The 21,119-nt window shown below is 40.6% G+C and overlaps 1 protein-coding gene across 4 annotated transcripts; it reads left to right on the top strand.

The window, feature by feature from the left end:
• The first annotated feature begins 1,254 nt into the window (after nucleotides 1–1,254).
• Nucleotides 1,255–20,444, top strand: LOC115793888 (ATP-dependent RNA helicase DDX3X-like). Of its 4 annotated transcripts, none has more exons than XM_030749063.1 (20): nucleotides 1,255–1,610; nucleotides 3,260–3,311; nucleotides 4,135–4,182; nucleotides 4,939–4,995; nucleotides 6,199–6,402; nucleotides 6,976–7,078; nucleotides 7,296–7,412; nucleotides 7,831–7,930; nucleotides 8,055–8,190; nucleotides 8,285–8,382; nucleotides 9,213–9,311; nucleotides 9,400–9,560; nucleotides 9,656–9,800; nucleotides 10,018–10,162; nucleotides 10,817–10,867; nucleotides 12,004–12,185; nucleotides 12,350–12,467; nucleotides 12,609–12,762; nucleotides 12,868–12,995; nucleotides 13,189–20,444. In XM_030749063.1, the coding sequence occupies exons 1-20, from the start codon at nucleotides 1,566–1,568 to the stop codon at nucleotides 13,266–13,268; spliced, it is 2,223 nt and encodes a 740-aa protein (XP_030604923.1). In that variant the 5' UTR covers nucleotides 1,255–1,565; the 3' UTR covers nucleotides 13,269–20,444. The 4 variants fall into 4 exon arrangements, with proteins under 4 accessions (XP_030604923.1, XP_030604932.1, XP_030604916.1 ...); XM_030749072.1 differs by having other exon boundaries at nucleotides 4,936–4,995; nucleotides 6,199–6,384; XM_030749056.1 differs by having other exon boundaries at nucleotides 4,936–4,995.
• Nucleotides 20,445–21,119: the final 675 nt, after the last annotated feature.

The raw sequence follows: 21,119 nt of genomic DNA, 5'->3' as shown, positions 1-21,119 counted from the left end.
TCCTGAGGAAGATGAGATGCTTCAATGTGTGCAGCAAAACGGTGGCTTGATGATGGTGTTTCTATCGTTCAGTTGTGGTGAGCGCAGCATAATTTAATGTGGACTTCTGGGGGAGCAGCTGGTGACACCACCAGACTAAATAAACTGGCTGGCTCTGTGACTCTCAGCAAACCGGACACTTTTGAAGCAGTGGTGGAGAGCGTGGCGTCTCCGAACAAACTGTTATCCATCACGGATAATCCTAACCACCCTCTGCACCACTGCAGAGGAGCAGTTTCTCTAACAGACTGATCCAGCTCTGCTGCCACAAGGACACAGGAAATCTGCCATAACACCCTCATAATACAATACATCTGTCTGGCACAAAGCCCATTATATTATTAGGCGAAAGCACAAATTAAATATTAACCAAACAAAACAGCTATGCAGATATTGAAAGCTACCTGCATATTAGACATGACAAAGGTTTAAATGAGAATGTAGCTTTATGCATTTCTCATGTGTGCAATTCAATGCAGTTTAATAATATTTGTTGTCACTTTCAGTTTCTTTCCTTGATATTTCTTGGTATGTTTGACTTATTTATTCTCTTTACTAACATTTGATTGCTCTCTAGTAGACAAACTAGCAAAAATGCTTCTTGCCACTTAAAAAAAAAGGCAATTTAAACACTGTATGGCACAACCTAATGCATGTGTGCTAAAGGCATTCTCATATCACTACACATATTTTTATAGGAATGCCAAGATCCTGGAAGTAAGTGAAGCTGGAAAAAAAGGTAACTGAAAATCTACTCTATACCCTGTTAGGATATTTGTGTGTATAGTGTCGATATCGCGACAATCTAGAACTAAAATCTCGCGATTTCTAGATTAATAACGTTCTTGAGGTGTCTGTAAAGTTCGCTAGTAGCACTAGCCACAAAGAGCAGTCCGGAAGTAGGGAAATTTAAAATTATGCTCATATCAGCTGATTATAATTAATTTTCAATGTATAGATAAACTTATAAAATAATATTTGAATGTGCTAATTTTTACGACTTTACGTACAGGATCACTTTTGCTTAAGTTGCTCTGTATATTCTCTTGATATAGATAAACATTCATTTTAACAGGATTATTATTATTATTATTATTATTATCTTACATTTGACATAGATATCAAATTATGAAATGTAGTTTTTTTTTTTTGTTTGTTTGTTTGTTTTACATTTACTGTTTGTTTAAAAAGCTTCTATTTTGGCGTCACCGGATGTTTGTTTTCACAGTCTTCGCGTTAGCTTCACGGCTTCATCTCAGCTTCAGCTAAAGAGCGAACCGACAACAGCTGTGTTTGCTTGAAGTATCACATTTGAAGCTGATAATACGGGACTTTATCGCCATTTAAAATTCAGTGCTAGCATTTTTTTAAAAGTTACCTTAAACTGTTAAAGAAATGAAATAGCGTCATCGGTCGTAACCACAGAAACAGGCGAGAAGCAAAGGAGAAATAATAACAACATCAAACCCGGCAAACAAAGAGGTCCCCTTTTCAACGGCATCATTTTTCCTCCATATTCTATAGTTATGAGTCATGTGGCCGTCGAAAATGCCCACGGTCTAGAGCAGCAGGTAAGCTGTGTTTGCTTTATGCGTCTTGCATGTTCGCTTTATAAATCGTGTAAAAACGGCGGTGGTAAACATTAGCTTGCCGGCTAGCCTGGAGCTGCTAACTGTATGCTATTGTGCTAGCTTAGCGTCGGGAGCGCTGCATTTGTGCGCTCACGCGTCTGAAGGTGGCTGCGGAGCATACGACATGGAAAATATTTCGGGTCTGTCTGCTACATGACCTAAAATACGTCTGTTGAGTGTTTCGCATATATAAAGCTTCGGTGTTTTTGCTAATAGGTGTGATAGTTTTCTTAGGCTGCCAGCAAACTGTTCAGTATAACGAAGAGCTAAATGCAAAATGACGCACGAGTGATTCCACTGGCTCCCCCGTGTGAACACATGAAACGCACCCCTCAACTATTATGTTCACTGCGCTTGTCTTGCAGCTTGATATAATAATAAAATGGAGGTTTGTGTGGCTGGGACTTGCGGGGCTGGTAAACAAACAATGCGGCGTGACTGTCGCCCTCGCCGGCTTTAAGATGTTACGCAGCATTTTACAGACTTCGCGTTTGTGTTAACTGCGTCCCGCTAAGAAATGGTCATTTCTTCTGCGTCACCAGCAACGTAGTCTACCTTTGTCTGACTGGTCAGACAGCTGGATGGCAGCAGAAAAGTACTGCATGTCCTCGGTTGATGTTTTTGGAAAGGTCCAATTGCTGAAAATGTCTACGAAGGAGAGTGATGCGCAACCCAGGCCCCATTTCAACGAATTATACCTCCTCTTGAGTTTAGTTGGCCTAAGCTGAATGTCAACCCCCACTCCACTCTCCCCACCCCACACTCCCCCACAATTCAATTTCTGGAAATGAAAGCATTAAATCCAAAGTTGTTCCCTGAACAACAGAGATTGACGCACCAGCATCGCATCTCAGTATCCCAGACCAGCTGTGGCTGGGTGCAGTTTGCTGACATCATCATGAATTCAGCACGCTGGATCTTTTCAGCACATCTTTTTTTTTTTTAATGTCTGCTGCAGACATCAGCAATTAAAAGCGACTTCTAGATCTTTTCCCCACCAAATTCGGGCACTTTGGGTTCTGTCCAGTCCCTTTCACAGTGTTTATTATGATACATAAACATTTTTAAGGTAGGTAGCAGCTTGCCTGCCTACGAGCTAAATCCTAGTTTCTACTCATTTTGTTTTATGTGCATTTTTATTCATGGGAGCAAATGAATGTAATGGAAAATTGGTGAAAGAAACCAAAAACAGTATTTGAGAGGGAAAACTATTGACTCGGAGGGGGGAGGTGGATATGAGATAACAGTGACATTGAGCCTTCTTGCTGCATTAGCCACTTAAAACCCAAATGACTGAGAATCAATGGGGAAACTAACAGAATTGCCACTCTGTGTGTATCTGTGATTTGGGAAAAAATCAACTTATAACAACACCAACAAGTATCAGACACGGCTAGTAGTAGTTTCGACAACTCTAACATTTTGAGCTTCACCCTACATTTTGTTAAAGTTTATATCATAGTTTTAAGTTGTTGGGAGTTGGTCAGCACTTAATAAACTCAATAAAGAACAAAGTTGCACTGTTAGTTCTGCTGAAACTGACCAAGTCTTTTTTTTTTTTTTTTTTTCCTGTGTTTTTGTTTCCGTAGCTCGCCGTCCTAGACTTGAGTGCTGCAGACGGACAAGGTGGAGGGAATAGCAGTAAGCAGAGATCATTTTTTTTTTCTTTTTTTTTTTGTCGTTGTCTTTCTAAAATAAATAATGGTCTGTGCTGTATGTGGTACTGTTTAAATGCATCCCTGATGCAATAAGTGCTGTGTGAAGATGCTGGAAAGAGATGTTTCATAGTGTAAAATATGCATGTAGGGTGTGTGTGGGGGTGCTGTAAAGGTTTTGATGAAATTATGCCCCCCCCCCCCCCCCCCCCCAATAAAGATGACATTTGATGGCCTCCCCTGTACCCTTGATGAGTTTTGACACCTATTTCAATAAAGATGTGGTTTGATGAGCATAGAGTAGTTTCCAGGTTTCTCCAAGGGTAGCCCCAGTAAGCTGTATAGGCAGAGATCACCCTCATTAACTTCTGATGCACACCCAGTCAATTTGTTCTGGAAGCAGGCCTGAAATATGACAGAAACCACTCAAGTTAAGAACAGAGAAACAAGGGTTACCCCCAGTAGGTGTCCAAGGGGTAAAGAGTTAAATGTTTTGTTCTGTCACATGTTCTATTTTTATTCAAGTACAGAACATCAATTTTTACTGCAGTAACATTTAGCTGAAGAAATGCTGTACTTTTTTGGTTATTTTACATCTGATTTCATAGTTGGTTACAGATCAGGTCTGCGGCCACATGAAAATGCACATTTGCACTTGATCTTAAAGGGTAGTTTCATAACCGTTTGTTGCTACAATCATCCACAATTTGTTGATAAACTCTGAAATTGTGGCGTTAGCTGGATTTTTATTATCTATACAGTGTAACAGAAACTGACTGATTATTGGATGTTGTCTTTCTGTGTTGCAGGGCGATACATTCCTCCACATTTACGGAACAAAGATGCTTCCAAAAATGGTGGGTGCGGTCCACCTAACCTTGTTTCCTGCAAGCAAAAAGGAAAAATTATGAAATTTTTAGTCCTCTGGGTGACTCCTACACTGTTTCCTATCAAATAAAACACTTTTTAAATGTTAAAACATGCATGGTTATATCTGATTTTTTTTTTCTACCATTAGAGTAGAAAAGAGGAACGTAGCGACCATGTTGTTACCGACTGGTTAGTGAAGTCTGTTCATCACTGTCGTAGCTGGATGTGACGTGCGAAGGGCAGCTCTGACTGTGAAAGGGCGCGCTCGATTTGTGGTTTCCCAGTTGTTAGCTAATGAGCGTACACTGGGTAATCCCTGGGTGATTCTTACAACGAATTAAATTTACAAAATGGACTTAACGTTCTGTTTATTCTGACCTGAAGCAGGAAATGATTTACTGAGGTCACAGAAAGTGAGCCGAGGTCTGTTTTCCCCTAGATGGCCAATAAAACAAGGGCAGGTTTAAGGCACTTCAGCACTGGTTTCACTTGTCATCTGCATCTGTTTTTACTGTGGCTAGCATTTAATCTCCTTCCTCCTTGCTTGGTTTTGTACACATGACTACTGCCAGCTGTTAAGTTTTGGAATAGTGTGAAAAATAGGTGACATAGTGTTTGAAAAGTAATAAGGCCCCACTTGTAGAAGCTTTGTGGAGTTATTGCTATAAACCAAAGTATCTGTATATCTGCATGTGTTATTTTACCATGAGTCACAACTGAAATTTTGTCTCCTCATCCAGCAGGAAATGCCTTTGCTGCTGGGCGACAGGCTGCTTACACCATGGCGCCTACAGCCACCTGTAAGTTCCCCTCTGAACTTCTGATTTTCTTGGATAGACTTAAACAGAAGCTGGTGAATTAGTCCTTTTCATATTGTTTTCTACGCTGGCAACTTATTGATGTGAAATCATTGTTAATGTCTAAACATTAAGGTATGGCTGCATATTGTAAGCAGTAGTAGAGACACCTGAAAGTGCTGCTTTGTGAGAAAAAAATTTTAAACCAAAAAAAAACAAAAACCATGACTGAGTCAGAGGAGAGTCTAAGTTGGTTTGTTTAATCATTTTTTTTTATTATCAATAAAACGGACAGGTTTAGACAGAATTTTTTTAAACACAAATGCTAAAACAAGGGTGTATGGGGTAAACTGCCTCCCTTTATAACCCTGCCAGGGAAATATTTATTGTAGATGGATATAGTTTATTCAATGTTTTCTACAACTTACCCTAAAAGGGTAATTTCTCCATGTAACTTTAATAAATATAGAGGTTTTTATTTATTTTTGAATGGGGGGGGTCCTGCAGTTTCCTACCTTTCATAACTCTTAATTTTTCTTCCATAAATTATTCCAGTATATGTAAAAAGGACTCAAAATAATTACTGCTGCTGATAAACCTGTTTATTGGTGTTCTACAAGAGCTGAAACTACACTATATATGGACAAAAGTACTGGGTTACCTACAGCTGTCTGGCCATGGAAGCCCATGCCATGAAGCTCCCGGTGCAGTTTTTATGCTGATGTTAATACCAGAGGAGGTTTGGGACTCAGTTACAGAGTCGGGGCTCACTGCACGCCTCAGCCCCTGGTGATCCCGCTCTGCCACTTTGTGGCTGAGTCGCTGTGGTTCCTAAAAGCTTCCATTTTCCTATAATGCCACTTAGAGCTGATCGTGGAATATCTGGGAGTGAAGAAATTTCCCAAACTGAAATTGCGACAGTGGCATCCTGTTACAGTACCACAGTCACATTCAGTGAGCTCTTTAGAATGACCCATCCTTTCACAAATGGTTGTAAAGGCAGACTGCTGCAGGGACTTGGATTTCCCCCTCCGCAATACCCCTGTGGCGATGGGATTCAGTGATTAAGAGGTGCAGCCCAGTACTTTTGTCCACAGAACATGTATTACCAGCACTACAACCATAACAGCAGTGATGATCATGAAGATGATGTTCCTGCAGATGTGATATTAATGTGTTGTCTTGTGTGATGCTTCTTCTCTGCAGACGGTTGGGACGGCGGGCGCAACAACTTCGTTAACGGCTACCACGACACTCGCATGACAGGCAACTCATTTAACCGTGGCCCACCTCGCATGGAGCGGGGAAGGGGTGGTGTTGGAGCTGCCGGTTACCGCGCCAACAGGGGTGGGGCCTTCAACCCCATGAACCCAGCACAGCCAATGGGCTTTGGTGGGTATGAGAATAAAGGTGCGATTTTTAGTTTTACTGCTTGGGAACTTGGGGGGCTATTTAGCATAATGGTGCATCCAGTATGTGTTCATTTACCTGCCTCTCTACTACAATAATGACTATTTATACCTGCTAGCACACTGTTAAAAATGTCTCACACCTCTACGGTGCACTTTATCAGTGCAAAAAAAGAAACAACACAATTGGGCCAAATGTCTGTCTTCTGTTGTTGTTTGGGGTGGGACAACTGCTGTCTTGCAACTCTCTCCCATAGATTTTCCTATTAGTATTTGTTGATTGCCATGTGTCTGATTTATAAAAACTGTTCTAACATGGAGTGTATGTATAAAAAGAGATGCTGAAAATTTAGGTAGAATTGATAAAAATCCATTAAATTAAAGAAGAGTGTTCCATTTAAAAAAAAAAATTTAAAGGTTATAGTTTTACTCTGGGCAACAAATCAAATAAAACATGGTTCATACTAACATATTTCAGCTTTATTCATCTCCTCTCTTTTATGTGAAACATTGTAAGATTAACATTGTGTGCATGAATCTGTCCTCTAACAGTTTTGTGGTATTCTCCTGTTAGACGCAAGTGGCTGGAATACTGCCAAGGACGCCTATACCAGTTTTGGCAATAACCGAGGAAAGTCTGCTTTCTTCAACGACAGAGGCAATGCTAACAGAGGAAGGTGAGCACATCAGATGGAGATGGAGTCGTGAACTTCTGTCATTGGGCTTCTTTGGAAAATTTCATGTTAATTTTAAAAGCTAAAAAAAAAAGAAAAATTCTCACCATTACAAAAAAAAAGTTGAGTAGAGAGTTGTGGTTTGCAAAATCTGGAAAAAGTTGTAGCATTATACATCAACATCTTGCATTATTATTGGTGTGTGTGTGTGTGTGCTCAGGTTTGAGCATGGTGGATTTGGTAATGGAGGAGGGGGAGGAAACAGCCGCTGGGTGGAGGAGTCCAGAGATGATGGAGACTGGTCCAAGCCAACACCTCGTAACGAGCGCCTTGAGCAGTGAGTCTGTGCTTTAACTCATTCCTCTCATTCATATTTTGGGCCTTGCACTGGCTCTTGTCTGAGAGAAACAAATGTGCAAAAAAAAAAAAAAAAATCCACTGGTCAATTCTTTGACATTTATCCCTGAAAACACAGCAACAAAACACCTGTGTAGTTATCTAGTTTGATGTCACAATATTAGCAGTATATCAGTGTGGAATTGTCTTTTAATTTTCTATATTAAGGTTCTGCAGTGTATCTCTTACCTAACAAAAATAAATTAAAATTGCAAATCTGCCCCAGTAAAAATAATTACAGCACTGCCGGACTTCCAGATAATGTCAGTTATATAAATTATCCAAAGAAATTGCTGCTGTTACTGTAAGCGCTAAAGTTTCCCGAGCATTCGACTAACCTTTACCGTCTCTGTCCGTAGTGAATTGTTCTCTGGCAGTAACACTGGGATTAACTTTGAGAAATACGATGACATTCCTGTTGAGGCCACAGGACAAAACTGCCCTCAGCACATTGAGAGTGTGAGTTACTCTTAACTAAGAATAAGGGCAACACTACATTGGACATCAGCTGAGTGATTGCTTTTCAATGCTTTAATTTTTTATTTTTTTGTGTGTACATGTTTGTGTGTTTGTGATCTTGCAGTTCCAAGATGTGGACATGGGTGAGATAATCATGGGTAACATAGCTCTGAGTCGCTACACCAGACCCACTCCTGTCCAGAAATACGCCATTCCTATTATCAAGTCGAAGCGAGACCTCATGGCCTGCGCACAGACAGGTAGCGCACAAACATGCAGAAGATTGGAATTAGGTCCATGAAATGAAATGCTGAATGCGTGCAGAAATGGATGAGGTTGACTTTGTGTGTTTAGGTTCTGGGAAAACAGCAGCATTCCTCTTGCCAGTTCTGAGCCAGATCTACACCGATGGACCAGGAGAGGCCCTTAATGCAGCTAAAGCATCAGGACAGGTAAAGGGGGGGGGGGTCCTATTTTCTCCAATTAAAGGCTGTTAATTCCCTCATGGCTTTAAAAAAGGAGGAAAACAAATGTTTCAGGTGCTTGGGGATTATGGATTTTTATGATCTAATTAAACATACTGTGATAATTAAAGCATATCCTGCAGATAAAAAAAATTAAGCTCAGGTGCAAACAAAGTTCTACAAGTAATTATCAAAGGGTCTTGTTTATAAGTAAACTACTTTACCATAAATGGTATGCATTGGTTGCAGTCGCTGATATCATGCAGAAACTAAGCAGTTCTGCTTAAATTAATCTATTTTGACGCCTTACCAATAGCATACTAGACCTCAGATTCTTTTAGAAGTCTTGCCACTCAGCAGCCATCTTGAAATGCCATCTGGCACTTATTTGGGGAGTTATTTAATATAACATGTTACTGGGACATAAAAACAGCACCAGCCAAATCTGATTTTAGTGTTTCTGGTCGTCGTCCCAACGTAAGGTTCTTTCTCTGAAAGTAATTCTTCTGCCACCAACTTCACTGTTGTAGAATTATTCCATAAATTTCTAATCAGGAAATTTTGAGTGGAATGTCTCTTCTAATTCCTGTCCTGTCAGTTCTCTCTTCCATTTATGTTGTTTAGCTTTTAGGGGATTTTTGCTCTCAGGGGTCACTGACCTGCTCCCTGATGAGCGGACACGTGTACTGAAATGTTTGAATAAGAATCGCATGTTTTGACTTTAATATGGTGCCCCTGACGGCAGTGTTGCAGCCTCCATTTTTAATCAAGTATCAGTTACTGTAAGACTGAAATGTGTTGTTGTCATTGTGCTGCAGGAGAACGGAAAGTACGGCCGTCGTAAGCAGTACCCCATCTCTCTGGTACTGGCTCCCACCAGAGAACTGGCACTGCAGATATATGATGAAGCCAGGAAGGTATTTAGACACATCAGAATGAAATATTGGATTTTTTTTTTTTTTTTTTAATCTGTGTTTTATTTGTTAATGCTTCTTCTTTTCTTAGTTTTCATACCGCTCAAGAGTGCGTCCCTGTGTTGTGTATGGAGGAGCAGACATTGGTCAGCAGATCAGAGACTTGGAGAGAGGCTGTCACCTGCTGGTGGCCACTCCAGGAAGACTCGTGGACATGATGGAGAGAGGCAAGATCGGGCTGGACTACTGCAAGTAAGACATGAACAGAAGGAGTGAGTGATGAGTAAATGTCTCTTGTTTTTTTTTTTTTTTAAATTCAAGACTTTCTTTTCTTCTGTTTGCGTTAGCTACCTGGTCCTAGATGAGGCAGATCGTATGCTGGACATGGGCTTTGAACCACAGATACGGCGCATCGTCGAACAGGATACCATGCCTCCTAAAGGCATCCGACAAACTATGATGTTCAGCGCTACGTTTCCTAAAGAAATCCAGGTATATCTGCAGTGACTCCATTTCCAGAGATGAATTTTTTTCTGTCATAGTTAATGGAACTTTTTTTTTGGTCAAATCAGGAGGCTGTTACTAGAAAAGAAATTACAAGCATCCCTGTGGGGATCAGTGCAATCTTAGAAGTAAAATTTTACATCTGTTATGGTCAGATGGTGTAAAACAAATGTGTTGGTAAGCACATTGTTTGCTCTTTCTGCAGATCCTAGCTCGGGATTTCCTGGAGGATTACATCTTCCTGGCAGTGGGCCGAGTGGGTTCCACCTCGGAGAACATCACTCAGAAAGTGGTGTGGGTGGAAGAGAGCGATAAGCGGTCTTTCCTCCTGGACTTGCTCAGTGCCACAGGTGAGACAAGCTCAGCTCAACCGTCACATGTCCCAACATCACGGTGTACAACACATAAATACTGTCTGCAGCCTGAACAGAAGTTTCTACAGTAATCTCGAGCTACTGCAAGCACACACATACACATACAGTGCCATTTTATTTCCCCTGTCCTTTTGCCATCATCATATTGTCATCCTCACATCTCAGCTAATACATTATTGTGTTTCCCATGCTTAGCACAGTGTAATGTCCATCAGCACCCTTTGTCTTTCTATGGAAATATCACTTAGATATGTTGTGTGAAATTAGGAAGACATGTACCTCTAGGCAGCATTGAAAGGGGTTTAAAACCCCTAATTTAAAAGTCTTTCTATATTTCTGATAGCTGGTGAGAAACGTCTCACATTACATCCTAGATTACATTTTTCTTTGCCTCAAGAAGGCAGTGGTCTATTTTTATTACTCACCAGATATTTTTTTTCTTCCGATTTAATAAAAAAAAAAAAAAAAAAAGTTACAGTTTACAACATTTGTAGCTGGGAAAATAACATTTTGTCTTGTTAGTGATTATACTGCAGCAGCACATTCAGGAATCAGGAATATCAGATACACAATAACTTTGCTTTCAACTGGAGTTTACATGTCAGTGGTTTGGTGTGGTTTTATCCCAAGCCATCCCAAGTGAGGTACAGGACAGTACTGGAGACAACATAGAGAAACCTGGTAAGATCCTCAAACAGGACATTTTTATCTGTCATTTCATATCTTAAAAAAGTTTTGCTCGACTTGACTGTTCTTTTTTTCGTGGTTGGAGAATCTCTTGTTTATTTAGGTTCTGTTTGCCATTTCACATGTCGGGTCCTCATGTTAAATTAAACCCGTTGCCTGTTTTATTTTTTTCTTCTTTTTTTTTTTTTTTTGTAGTTTGAGTTTTTATTGTGGTGTCTTTTAGGGTATGTTGTTGTGATGTCTTTAGGTCAAACCCATAGCCTTGATGGAGAGAGTCTGGTCACGTTGTGCTCCTTTCTACAGCCAGGATGTAAATATGGGTCAAATAATGTTGATGCAGGAAGAACACAATGACCACAGTCTTTCCATCAGTGGCTCTAGTAATACCTGCATGAAAACACATTGCTACCAGTGCTGCTAGTCATTTTGTTATTCAGCTGATTATTTGTTGTTTTTACCCACACTGCACCGCCTCCTGCCTGTTGCACCGTTCTGTTCATAGAGCAACATCTGTTGTAAAGTGACGTGGGTAGTTTTAACCTAGAAAACCTGCATGTAATCACCCCATGGACTGAAACACGCTTACATACATGTAGACATACAATCTGCATACATGGTTGTTGTAACTGATGCGCCTTGGAGGATTTTATACACAACATTTATGTGTGCATGGCAGTATATAAATATAAAAATATTAACTATTTGTTGTTTGATTCATTCTGATGTTGATCGAATCCATTAGTTACCAGGAAAATCCGTCTCTTGGTAGAATGAGAAGTCTAAAAATGTATTAACAGCAATTTGGCAGGCTAGGCCGTCTGGGATGAATCTTAATTTATCTCTTAGGCTCAGAAAAGACACCTGCATCTGCAGGCCTTATCATAATTGCTCATGCACTTAGGTTTTGTATACCTCCATCATTCATCCTGTCAAGAAATGTGTTCAAGCTGATTTTACTTCCGCCTTGACTTTAGGTTCATTATTTTTTTTTTTTTTTCGTTCCACAATTTGGCCCATGCTACATAAAGCCAATGCCACAGTGGCGCGAGCGGTCCAGACACAGTGCAACCCGACAGCTGTTTGATTCCTTGCGGCATTAACGCCTGGCGTCTTCTCTCTTGGTTGGCCAGGTAAGGACTCGTTGACTCTGGTTTTTGTGGAGACCAAGAAAGGTGCAGATGCCTTGGAGGACTTCCTGTATCGGGAAGGCTACGCCTGCACCAGTATCCATGGCGACCGTTCCCAGAGAGACCGAGAGGAGGCCCTGAACCAGTTCAGATCGGGAAAATGCCCCATTCTGGTGGCTACAGCGGTCAGTAAAAACGTCCTGTTGGTTACATGTGCAAGTAGACCAAAATAGTAAATGCTTTGTTGTATGCATATCAATTCCGTTGATTGACAGCTACAATAGGCATAAAAATACTGGGGGGGGTTGTTGTTGTTGTTGTTAAAGTAGCTGCTCTTTTGTGCACTCAGGTAGCAGCTCGGGGTCTGGACATCTCCAATGTGAAACACGTTATTAACTTTGACCTGCCGAGTGACATAGAGGAGTATGTGCACCGTATTGGGCGTACGGGACGAGTAGGAAACCTGGGTAAGGCTATAAGTAATGCCAATCAGTGGAAGTGCCCCCTTGATTTAGGGTGGATCCTGTTTGCAGCTTTTACTCAAGTATTGTTTATTGTTTATTATATTCTACTATTTGTAAAAGTGTTTTTCTGAATGTTTCCCATAGGGCTGGCCACATCGTTCTTCAACGATAAAAACGGGAACATCACTAAAGACCTGCTGGACATCCTAGTAGAGGCCAAACAGGACGTTCCCTCGTGGCTTGAGAGCCTGGCCTATGAACACCAGCATAAGAGCAGTAACAGAGGGCGCTCTAAAAGGTACACTCACTTTGTCCTTTTTAACTTACAAATGTTTGTTTTTATGAGTATTAAAGACATTTGATGGTCTAAACAGAGTCCGTAAACATTGGTTTTGATCACTAGGTTCTCTGGTGGTTTTGGAGCACGTGATTATCGTCAGACTGCAGCAGGAGGCAACGCTGGAGGGTTTGGAGGACGTGGAGGAGGACGCAACCAGGCAGGACATGGAGGAAACCGTGGCTTTGGAGGAGGTGAGGATCTGATCTTTGGCTATAAATGACTCTGTAATCACTTTAAATATCATGGGAAGAGTGTTTGTAATGTCCTGGATTATAGAGATGTGTTTTGCTGGGAAACACTGATTTCTGATACTGATGAAATGAAGCACCAACTGAAGTTTCTCGTACTATAACGAGGCCTTTTCTCTTCACTTTGACTTCTCAGGCGGCTTCAGTAACTTCTACACCAGCGATGGCTATGGAGGCAACTACTCACACTCTCAAGTTGACTGGTGGGGCAACTAGGTTTCTCCATCCCTCTTCTCACTCATCCTCCATCCTTTCTCCACATTGATGTCTGCATCCCATCTGTCTTGTTACCACCATTAACCCCCCAAAACCCCACATGCATGTTATTAAACTATTTATGCTCATTTACGTAGCTTTCCTTCCATCCCCATTCCTTCGTGTCTTTTAAGTCGTCCTGAGAGTTTTCTTGTGCTTTCTATCTCCACCTTTGTTTTTGCAAAGGTTTCTTTTTCTTGGATTAATTAGCTTTTCACCTCTTGAAAAAGACCACATGTTAAAGGGATTCTTAAATTTTTAGTTGGTTACTTTTAAACACTGGACACAGATTTACCTGTTAGCTTCCTGCTAGCTGCAGCCTTTGGTTTCAGTGAGGAAGTTTCAAACCGTTTTCCCTCTGAGACATGTGTCTGAAGGAAAAACAGCCGGTTAAAGGTCGAGGTGTTTAATTCCCTAGGATGGGACGTGTGAGATTCAGAGTGTGGACTTCTTCAAAAGGGGGAAAATTCTTTTGTTTTCACTTTAGATTTCATTTTGACTTCATTGTGTTTTCATCTGCATTCACACTCCCTGCGTGACCTCATGTCATCTTTGTATTTAACGCATGGCCATGTTGTAAATCTCTGGCCAACAATTTTTCTAAAATATAGAGATAGGCAGGACATAAAAGCAAAACATGTCTGCATTTAAATTCAAAAATACTGGCCTTCACTTATCATATAATGGGGGCCACAGAACTGACTCTTTTTTTTGTTTGTTTTTTAATTTTTCACCTTTTTAAAACATGAAGATATTGGTTTATTGAAGTCTGATGCAGATGTCTAACAGAGATGAGTGGCTGGACAAACTGAGATGGCAGTCAGGCGTCATTGCCATTTAGCAGTGATGCTAGCAGGCAGTCATAGGACTTATAGTTGTTACTGCAAACAGCATTTTGTTTTAAGCTAAGGATTATGGAGAATCATGTTTCTGTACTGTGCCTTTAAGAATTTAAACATTGTCTCTTATTTCCATCGTTTTTATTGCCATAATACGTTAACTGTCTACAAGCATTGGCCCACCGTGACTAAAAATGTGTATTCAGTGTCATATGTTGGTTTAAACATGTTTTTCTTTATTTTAATTTGGAAGGAAGCAAACTAGTCTTGAACTAAATCAAACCTTGGCAAAAAAAAAAACAAAACAAAAAACCTAAAACTATGATGAGGAAACTCAAAGCATTTCCTCGTCTGTCTATTAGAGACCGATGAGCTAATTCCTCAAAGCATATAACCACTGTGGATTATTTTATAATCATCCAAGGTGAGAAAAATGGGTCAAAAATGGCATTAATCGTGCTCATAACTGAAAGCTAATGAGCAGGGACAGCCACAGTGGTCGTACGCTTTCGGGAACCCGAGTCCTATTCATGACATGTGTGTCACATCTACGGCTCTGCTTTGAGCTTGCAGTTTGGTTTCTCAAAGCCATCTTGTCACTAATTGTTGGGTCACTTTGTGCCAGTAACGGGCCCAGAAGCAGCAGCAGTCCTGTTGTGTTATTTCTCCCTCTCTTATTATCCAAATATGTAGCCATTTAATGTCAAATTCCTCATAACTTGCTGTATAAAAAAGCCAAAGTCTGGTGCCACTCAAGTAGTATCAGATTACTGTGACTGCTGCACAGTTTTAAACACTTCTGCTAGCAAACACTACATGGCTGCTGCTGAAAACAGTTAGCAAATTGTGTCGGTGTCTGTGGCCGTTCAGCTGACTCTTAGTGCCATCGTGCTCTTGGGAATCTAGATCTGCTTTAACCACAAACATTGAAGCCCTTGTTTGAGGGGAGATAAAAAGCTTCTCTCAAGGGGATACGCAGACCAAAAGAGTTCAAAATTTTCTCGCTCACTCTATCCTGGAGAGTTACATGAAGAGTCTTCTCTAAAAGTAGTCATTCCAGTTTATTTGTTAGGTCTTTAAGCTCTGTTGAAGTCGGGCATAAAACTAAAGAATTGGATCATCCTTCCTGACTTGTGTCACTGCAGAGACAGCTGGGGCTTCCCAAGGATGTAATGCATTGTTTCTACAGCACACTTTAGCCACGTACTTTACTGTGTGCGACTGTGATCAAGCACAAGATGCCACCTTCTTAAAAAGCTTAAGCTTACCAGTGCTCAAATTCCTCCTCTTACTGCTGGTTTCAGTCAGCAGTTTCTCTCTTCTTTGCTGTACGTTGTCAGGTTATAATGAAGTCACTTCCTCAACAAAATGTTTACAAATCTAGATTCCAGCCAACACACACAACAACCGTACACTGGCAGCATATGATTGCTTTCAAAACACTTAACACCCAGCCCACAAAGCTCACAGATGGGCCACACTCCTACTGCTTCACACTGATGCGTGTCCACTCTCCAGAGCAGCAGAAGATTGCTGTCTGGATCGGCAGTTTTGGCAGCTATAACTGCTTATTCACCTTCTGCATGCATGACATGTCCAAAATGTGCTGCACATGATAGACAATGACAAGGTCCTGCTAGGACTGTCGAATGCGAAGCCTAGCACAGCACAGCACAGTGAGAAACTGTCAGGGTAAATTGTGCTTGTGGAAAAAGTTGCTAACTGGACTGATCACATACATGTAAGTCCTTGGTTATCCCTACTTGGCTCTGCTCTGAAACCAGGCTTAAAGGGGCAGTTGACCCAAGATGTCCAGGTTTCATCCCTGATTGAACTTGAAAAGGGATCTCCGCTGTACATTTGGATGGTTCAGTGGTAGAAATCCAATCCGTTCCCCCAACTGGGCCAATTAGGAGCCTTTAAAAAAAAAAAAAAAAAAAAAAAAAAAAATGCTCTGTTACTCCAGGGCAGGGGGGAATTAATTTTGTTTTGTTTACATGTAGAACTCAGATTAAATGTAAATAGTTCAAACAAACAGGGAGGAATCTCCACAGAAAAAGAATGTGAAGTTAAACAACACTTGGTGTGCACAAAGTCACACTTCATCACTCAACACTAGACCAGACAGGTCTGGTAAGCTTAGTGCAGTGGGCAGTTTGAACACCGCGGACAAAATTAGAAGAGAAATGCTTATTCTTCAGAGAGAATACAAGTGTTTATGTATAAATAGAATTGCCAAATTAATGCGCACAACCCTCAAACTGCCCACTGGTTTTGACAAATGACAAAGCTGGACCAAGACTGTAAAACATATTCAAGTGTTGTTGTTTTTTGGTCAAGGAGTTTCAAATGCCAAGCAGACGAATTCAATTCTACAGCAGGCTTTAGTTATGTTCCAGTTATTTATTTTAATTTTTTTTTCCTGTCTTTGATTTCTAGACTGATTTTGATTTTTCATTCAGGTCAATCTGTTTCCCTCGGGTTACATTTGAGGGGGACGTTAAGGAAACTCGTTGGCTTTAACAGCGGATTTGAAGGGTAATGCTAAGGGTTCAAGCAGTTAGCTGGTCGTTTACTGAACACAGTAGATTTTCCAGAAGCTTTGCTGGTTCAAAAAGGCACCAGTCATTTTTAATGTGCTCGATGTCTCACTAAACCCGGTTCGGCTTACAGCTGTTAAAATGAGGGACCGGGGGAAGAAAAAAAATGCTGCTTTCAAGGACCGCTGCAAGATGACAGAATTCAGCTGCGCTCCTCGATGTTCACCTGCTCCCTTTACGCGTTTACATATGAACCAAAAGCAGAAAATTTATTTGAGTTTTCTTTTCAGCTGCTGTTACAGCGTATGGGTCAGAAAAGCAGTTACTGTCGCACAAAGACTCATCACTAAGTTTGAGATTGCATTCTAACACAGGCTTAACTACTATGAGCAGCGGTTGAATCGGTGATTCAAATGTTGACCAGAACTGTTAGAGGTGTCCCGCTAGATGATTTTTAGCACCTGTTAACCGATCAGATTTCTTCCTGTGGTCGTGAAACACTTATTTTTCTCCTGCACCGATGGTCTTTGACTTCTGTACAAGAGCTGTCGCTAAGTATCGAAAGGATTGAAAGCAGGAAGATGGAAGTAAGAAACAGGAGAAGTTGCTAATGACAATCAGTTATGAAGGATTTGCATATAATTCACTTTACACACAAACAGAAGTCTTTAAGTTGCACTTTTACATGTAGAACTTTTATTAAATGGCTGTCTTGTTGGCATTGTTACAAATTCAGCTTCTACCTTTTGACATTTTGTAGGAGTAATACACCTTTACTGACTGAACTGCCAGTCAGATCCTGCTGACTGATATTCCCTGTGTGAAGCATTTCTTACTTGAATCAGTGGCTGCTGCCAACTATAAGCTTAATGTAGTCTCGTTTTGTTACGAATGCTGCGGACGTGCAGCGTCGCAGGCGACTCCATTGAATGGATGTGGTCGTGTAGATGCTGCTGTGCCTTCTGACGAGCGCTAGGCAGCATATTGAGAATCCGTTAATAAATGAAGGAACCGGTTTTACATGCAGTGTGAACTTGTGAGAGTTAAACAGCAGGGCATCTTAAAGTAAAAGTTCAGTTTACCTCTTGTTTGTAGATCAGTCGTATAAAGTAGTGTTGTTAATATGTATGCAATGTATTTCAGTGTTTTTCTAGGGCAGGCTGGTTTTACCTGTCAGCTGTATTTACCATTGAACTGTGTTAGAGCAACACTTAAATACCACTGTGCCCCAAAATTCCCACCTGACTGCTTCAGAAAAATCCCCTTCTGAACTTCTACCCCAAGTGCAATAGAGTTCAGTTACTTGTGGCTTGCTTTCACTGTGTGGTCACCATGATTCTCTGCATGAGTTTTGTTTGGGGGTTGTTTTCTGTCTGAGCACAAGCTGGCACATGTGACGTAAGCTCAGATTTTTACGTGAGCACGGTGCCTTTTGAAGTGGCTGAATCACTGAATTTGTAGGTTAGGGCTGGGTATTTTTTTTTTTTTTTTTTTTGTAGAAATGTTTGCTCAGACTCTATGACGTACGATCACAATGTGGGGGGGACATTATGTAAATGCTGCAGAGCTGTTGACTCAAAACAATTCAGGCACAAGTTTTTACTGACTGACAACTGACTCCTGGTGCTAAAACTCGGACATGTTGCCATTTTTGTGCCGTTAATGTTACATTTTTGAGCAAATATGAGCTACAGTGGCATCAGGGCATTATGGATAGGAATGTAGATCAGGCACTTTATCAACCACTTTGGTCCTCACAATTTACATTTCTGAAAGACTTTATGGCAGGTTACTTACAGGACTCTCCACCTGCTAATTAACAAACACCAGTTTGGTAAAATGCCAAACTAAGATTGCAAACAGCACTACCATTATATGCTAAATAACATCAACATCTTACTAGAGTCATTGCATATACTTGTAGCCATCAGTGTGGAGGCAGGTGGTTTAAAATGAAAGGATGCACACCCTCTCTCACACACACATCCTTTCAGCAGTAAATGAGGTTAAATATAACATCTGTGTCATGCAGATCATGCTTAGTTTACTTCCTGTGAAACTCATTTACTAATCCAGCACTTTAGTTCTTATTTTTAATTTCCAAAAACCTTCTGATGCCTTAAACGAAGGGTGATACCCAGCCCTAATGGAGCTGATAGTGAACGTACCTGTGACACAGACAACACTGATGGTCAGAGAACAATTAATGGTGCTATGCTTCCATTGCTGTGGCCTACAGGCCCCTCCGTTATAGAAGAACCACTGAGTTTTACACAAACTACTTTTTTAATAGTTTAATCTTCAACTGAAGTCTTCTGTAGCATGTCCTTTAAACCTAAAGAGGTACGACTGAGAGTGAGTGTGACGGCAGTGTAGAGGTGTTAAAACAGAGGTGTGTGTGTGTGCGCGCTCGCGTGTGTGTTTAATGGTTCTTTGAGATTTTTTTTTTTTGGGGGGGGGGGACCAGGTGGAGTTCTAGTTAACAGCAACGGTAGGATTCAGCTGTTTGCACACAGAGTTCTTGAGTCTACTTTCACTGCTAGTTTGTGTAATTTGTCGAGCATTTTTGAGAAATGTTTATTTTTCTATGCCTAATACAAAAGCTGATATTTTACAAAGTGACTTGACCAAAAGACAGTAAACAAAAACACTGGCACTTGAATGTTGAATGTCATTGGTATGAGTGAAAATTTCTATTTTTCTGGGGTAGTGTGAGCTTTTTAATGTTAACGATGCGACGTGGGGGCGCGTTTCTCCGTCAGCGCGTCACTGTAGCAAGCTGGGCTCAACAGTCCAAACGTTACAACCACCAGTGCCAAAAACCACCTGCATTTCATAAATACAGATGCTGCATGCACATCTTTTCATGTTTAACCAGGCAGTTTTTGCAGCCAAGCAAATCTGGACCATAGATGGTTTAAAAGATGGATGTAGCTACTCTGACTGTTCCTGAAGTCTCAAAATGTTCATCGTGGTCATCTTGGTTTTATTAAAAAAATTAATTAAATAAAAGACGTGACAAGGAGGGGCAGGGCTGACTGTGAAACCGCTTGCTCATTGGCTAATTTCCTTTTAGCCAATGAGCATAGCATGGATAATTCTCCTTTTTGAAACCTAGCGTGAACAGATTTGCAAAATGGGCTTAATTTTTTTTTATTTGGTATGACCCAAAACGAGTGACTGAGCCCATTTTTCTGACTCAGAAGCTACGTCTATGTTTTATATTAGCTATAATTGTTCGAAAGCCAGGGTTTCTCTGGGGTGATCTCTTCCATATAGCCTGAAATCTTCTGAGTCTACACCATGTACATCATTTAAAAAAAAAACACGGTCCTGGTAGTTTAATGTAAATCAAGTCCTGCCCATTACAGTTGAAAGCTGCTGCAGTGTCTGTATAAAGCTCATCAAAACCCTCTCTAAACAAGCTAAAACCTCCTGCTTCAGGTCGTCTGTCCGTTACATGTAAAGATGTGCACGTGGTGTTGCATGAAGGTACAAGGTGAACCGCTGATTGATTACAGCTGACCTGACAGTGATGCGTGAAGAGAAACACCCTCCACTGGTTACCTTTAAAGTCACATTGGACTCAGTATCACATCCGTAAACCTGTTTATGTGACAGGCTTCGTTGCCAATAATAATCAATCATAAACAGCCATTTTTAATCGGCAAACAAATTGAGAAAATACCACCATAAATGCCAAGGTTTGGATTAAAAAAAAAAAAAAAGTTAATGATCAAAAACCATTTTGTAAAAAACAACAAAAAAGAAAAAACATGCAGTACAACAAAAAAAAAGTGTCCAGATTCTCTCCAAGTCGTTTTATTTTTCCTTTTCTTTGTTGAATCTTTACACTTTTCCTTCTCGTTAATACCCTTGTTGTGAATGTCTGGCAAAAAGTGGCGATCTTTAAAGTCTTCATAACACAGAATTAACTGTGGTTCTATTGCTCTGTTGTTGTGATTTGCATCTTTTTAGGCGTCAGCGTGTTAGAGCTGTCACAGGGGTGTTTCTGGCCAATCAGAAATGGGGATATTTTTTTTCCCCTTGCAGCTGATCAGTATTGATCTGCCCTGCAAGAGAAGAGTAATATAACTGACATTTGTACTGTAGGACCTCTAAGCACAGACCCACTGTAGTTACACAGGGATCGATTGATTTGTCCAAAGACTGCAGCCTCAGCAATCACTGACGCATATCAGATGTAGGCGAATCATTACTTTACAGCCTTTTGTATGCACAAACTACATTTTGCAACAAAATAATCGTATTCTTTTCAGGATGTTGTTAAAGACACACACAAAAACACCAACACTTTGTGGCTTTATTTTATGTTCAGTTTGATAGTTGCTCTAAAATTCACAAATGCTTAGTTGCATTTAGGAGCGATTTGCTGTTGTTTTAGCGAGTAGATTGAAATGAAATGAAGCCCA

This window comes from Archocentrus centrarchus, chromosome 2 (assembly GCF_007364275.1).
Source record: "Archocentrus centrarchus isolate MPI-CPG fArcCen1 chromosome 2, fArcCen1, whole genome shotgun sequence".
NCBI classification, from domain to species: domain Eukaryota; kingdom Metazoa; phylum Chordata; class Actinopteri; order Cichliformes; family Cichlidae; genus Archocentrus; species Archocentrus centrarchus.
The sequence above is the reverse complement of the archived record's forward strand: the minus strand, read 5'-3'. Positions and strand labels throughout refer to the sequence as shown.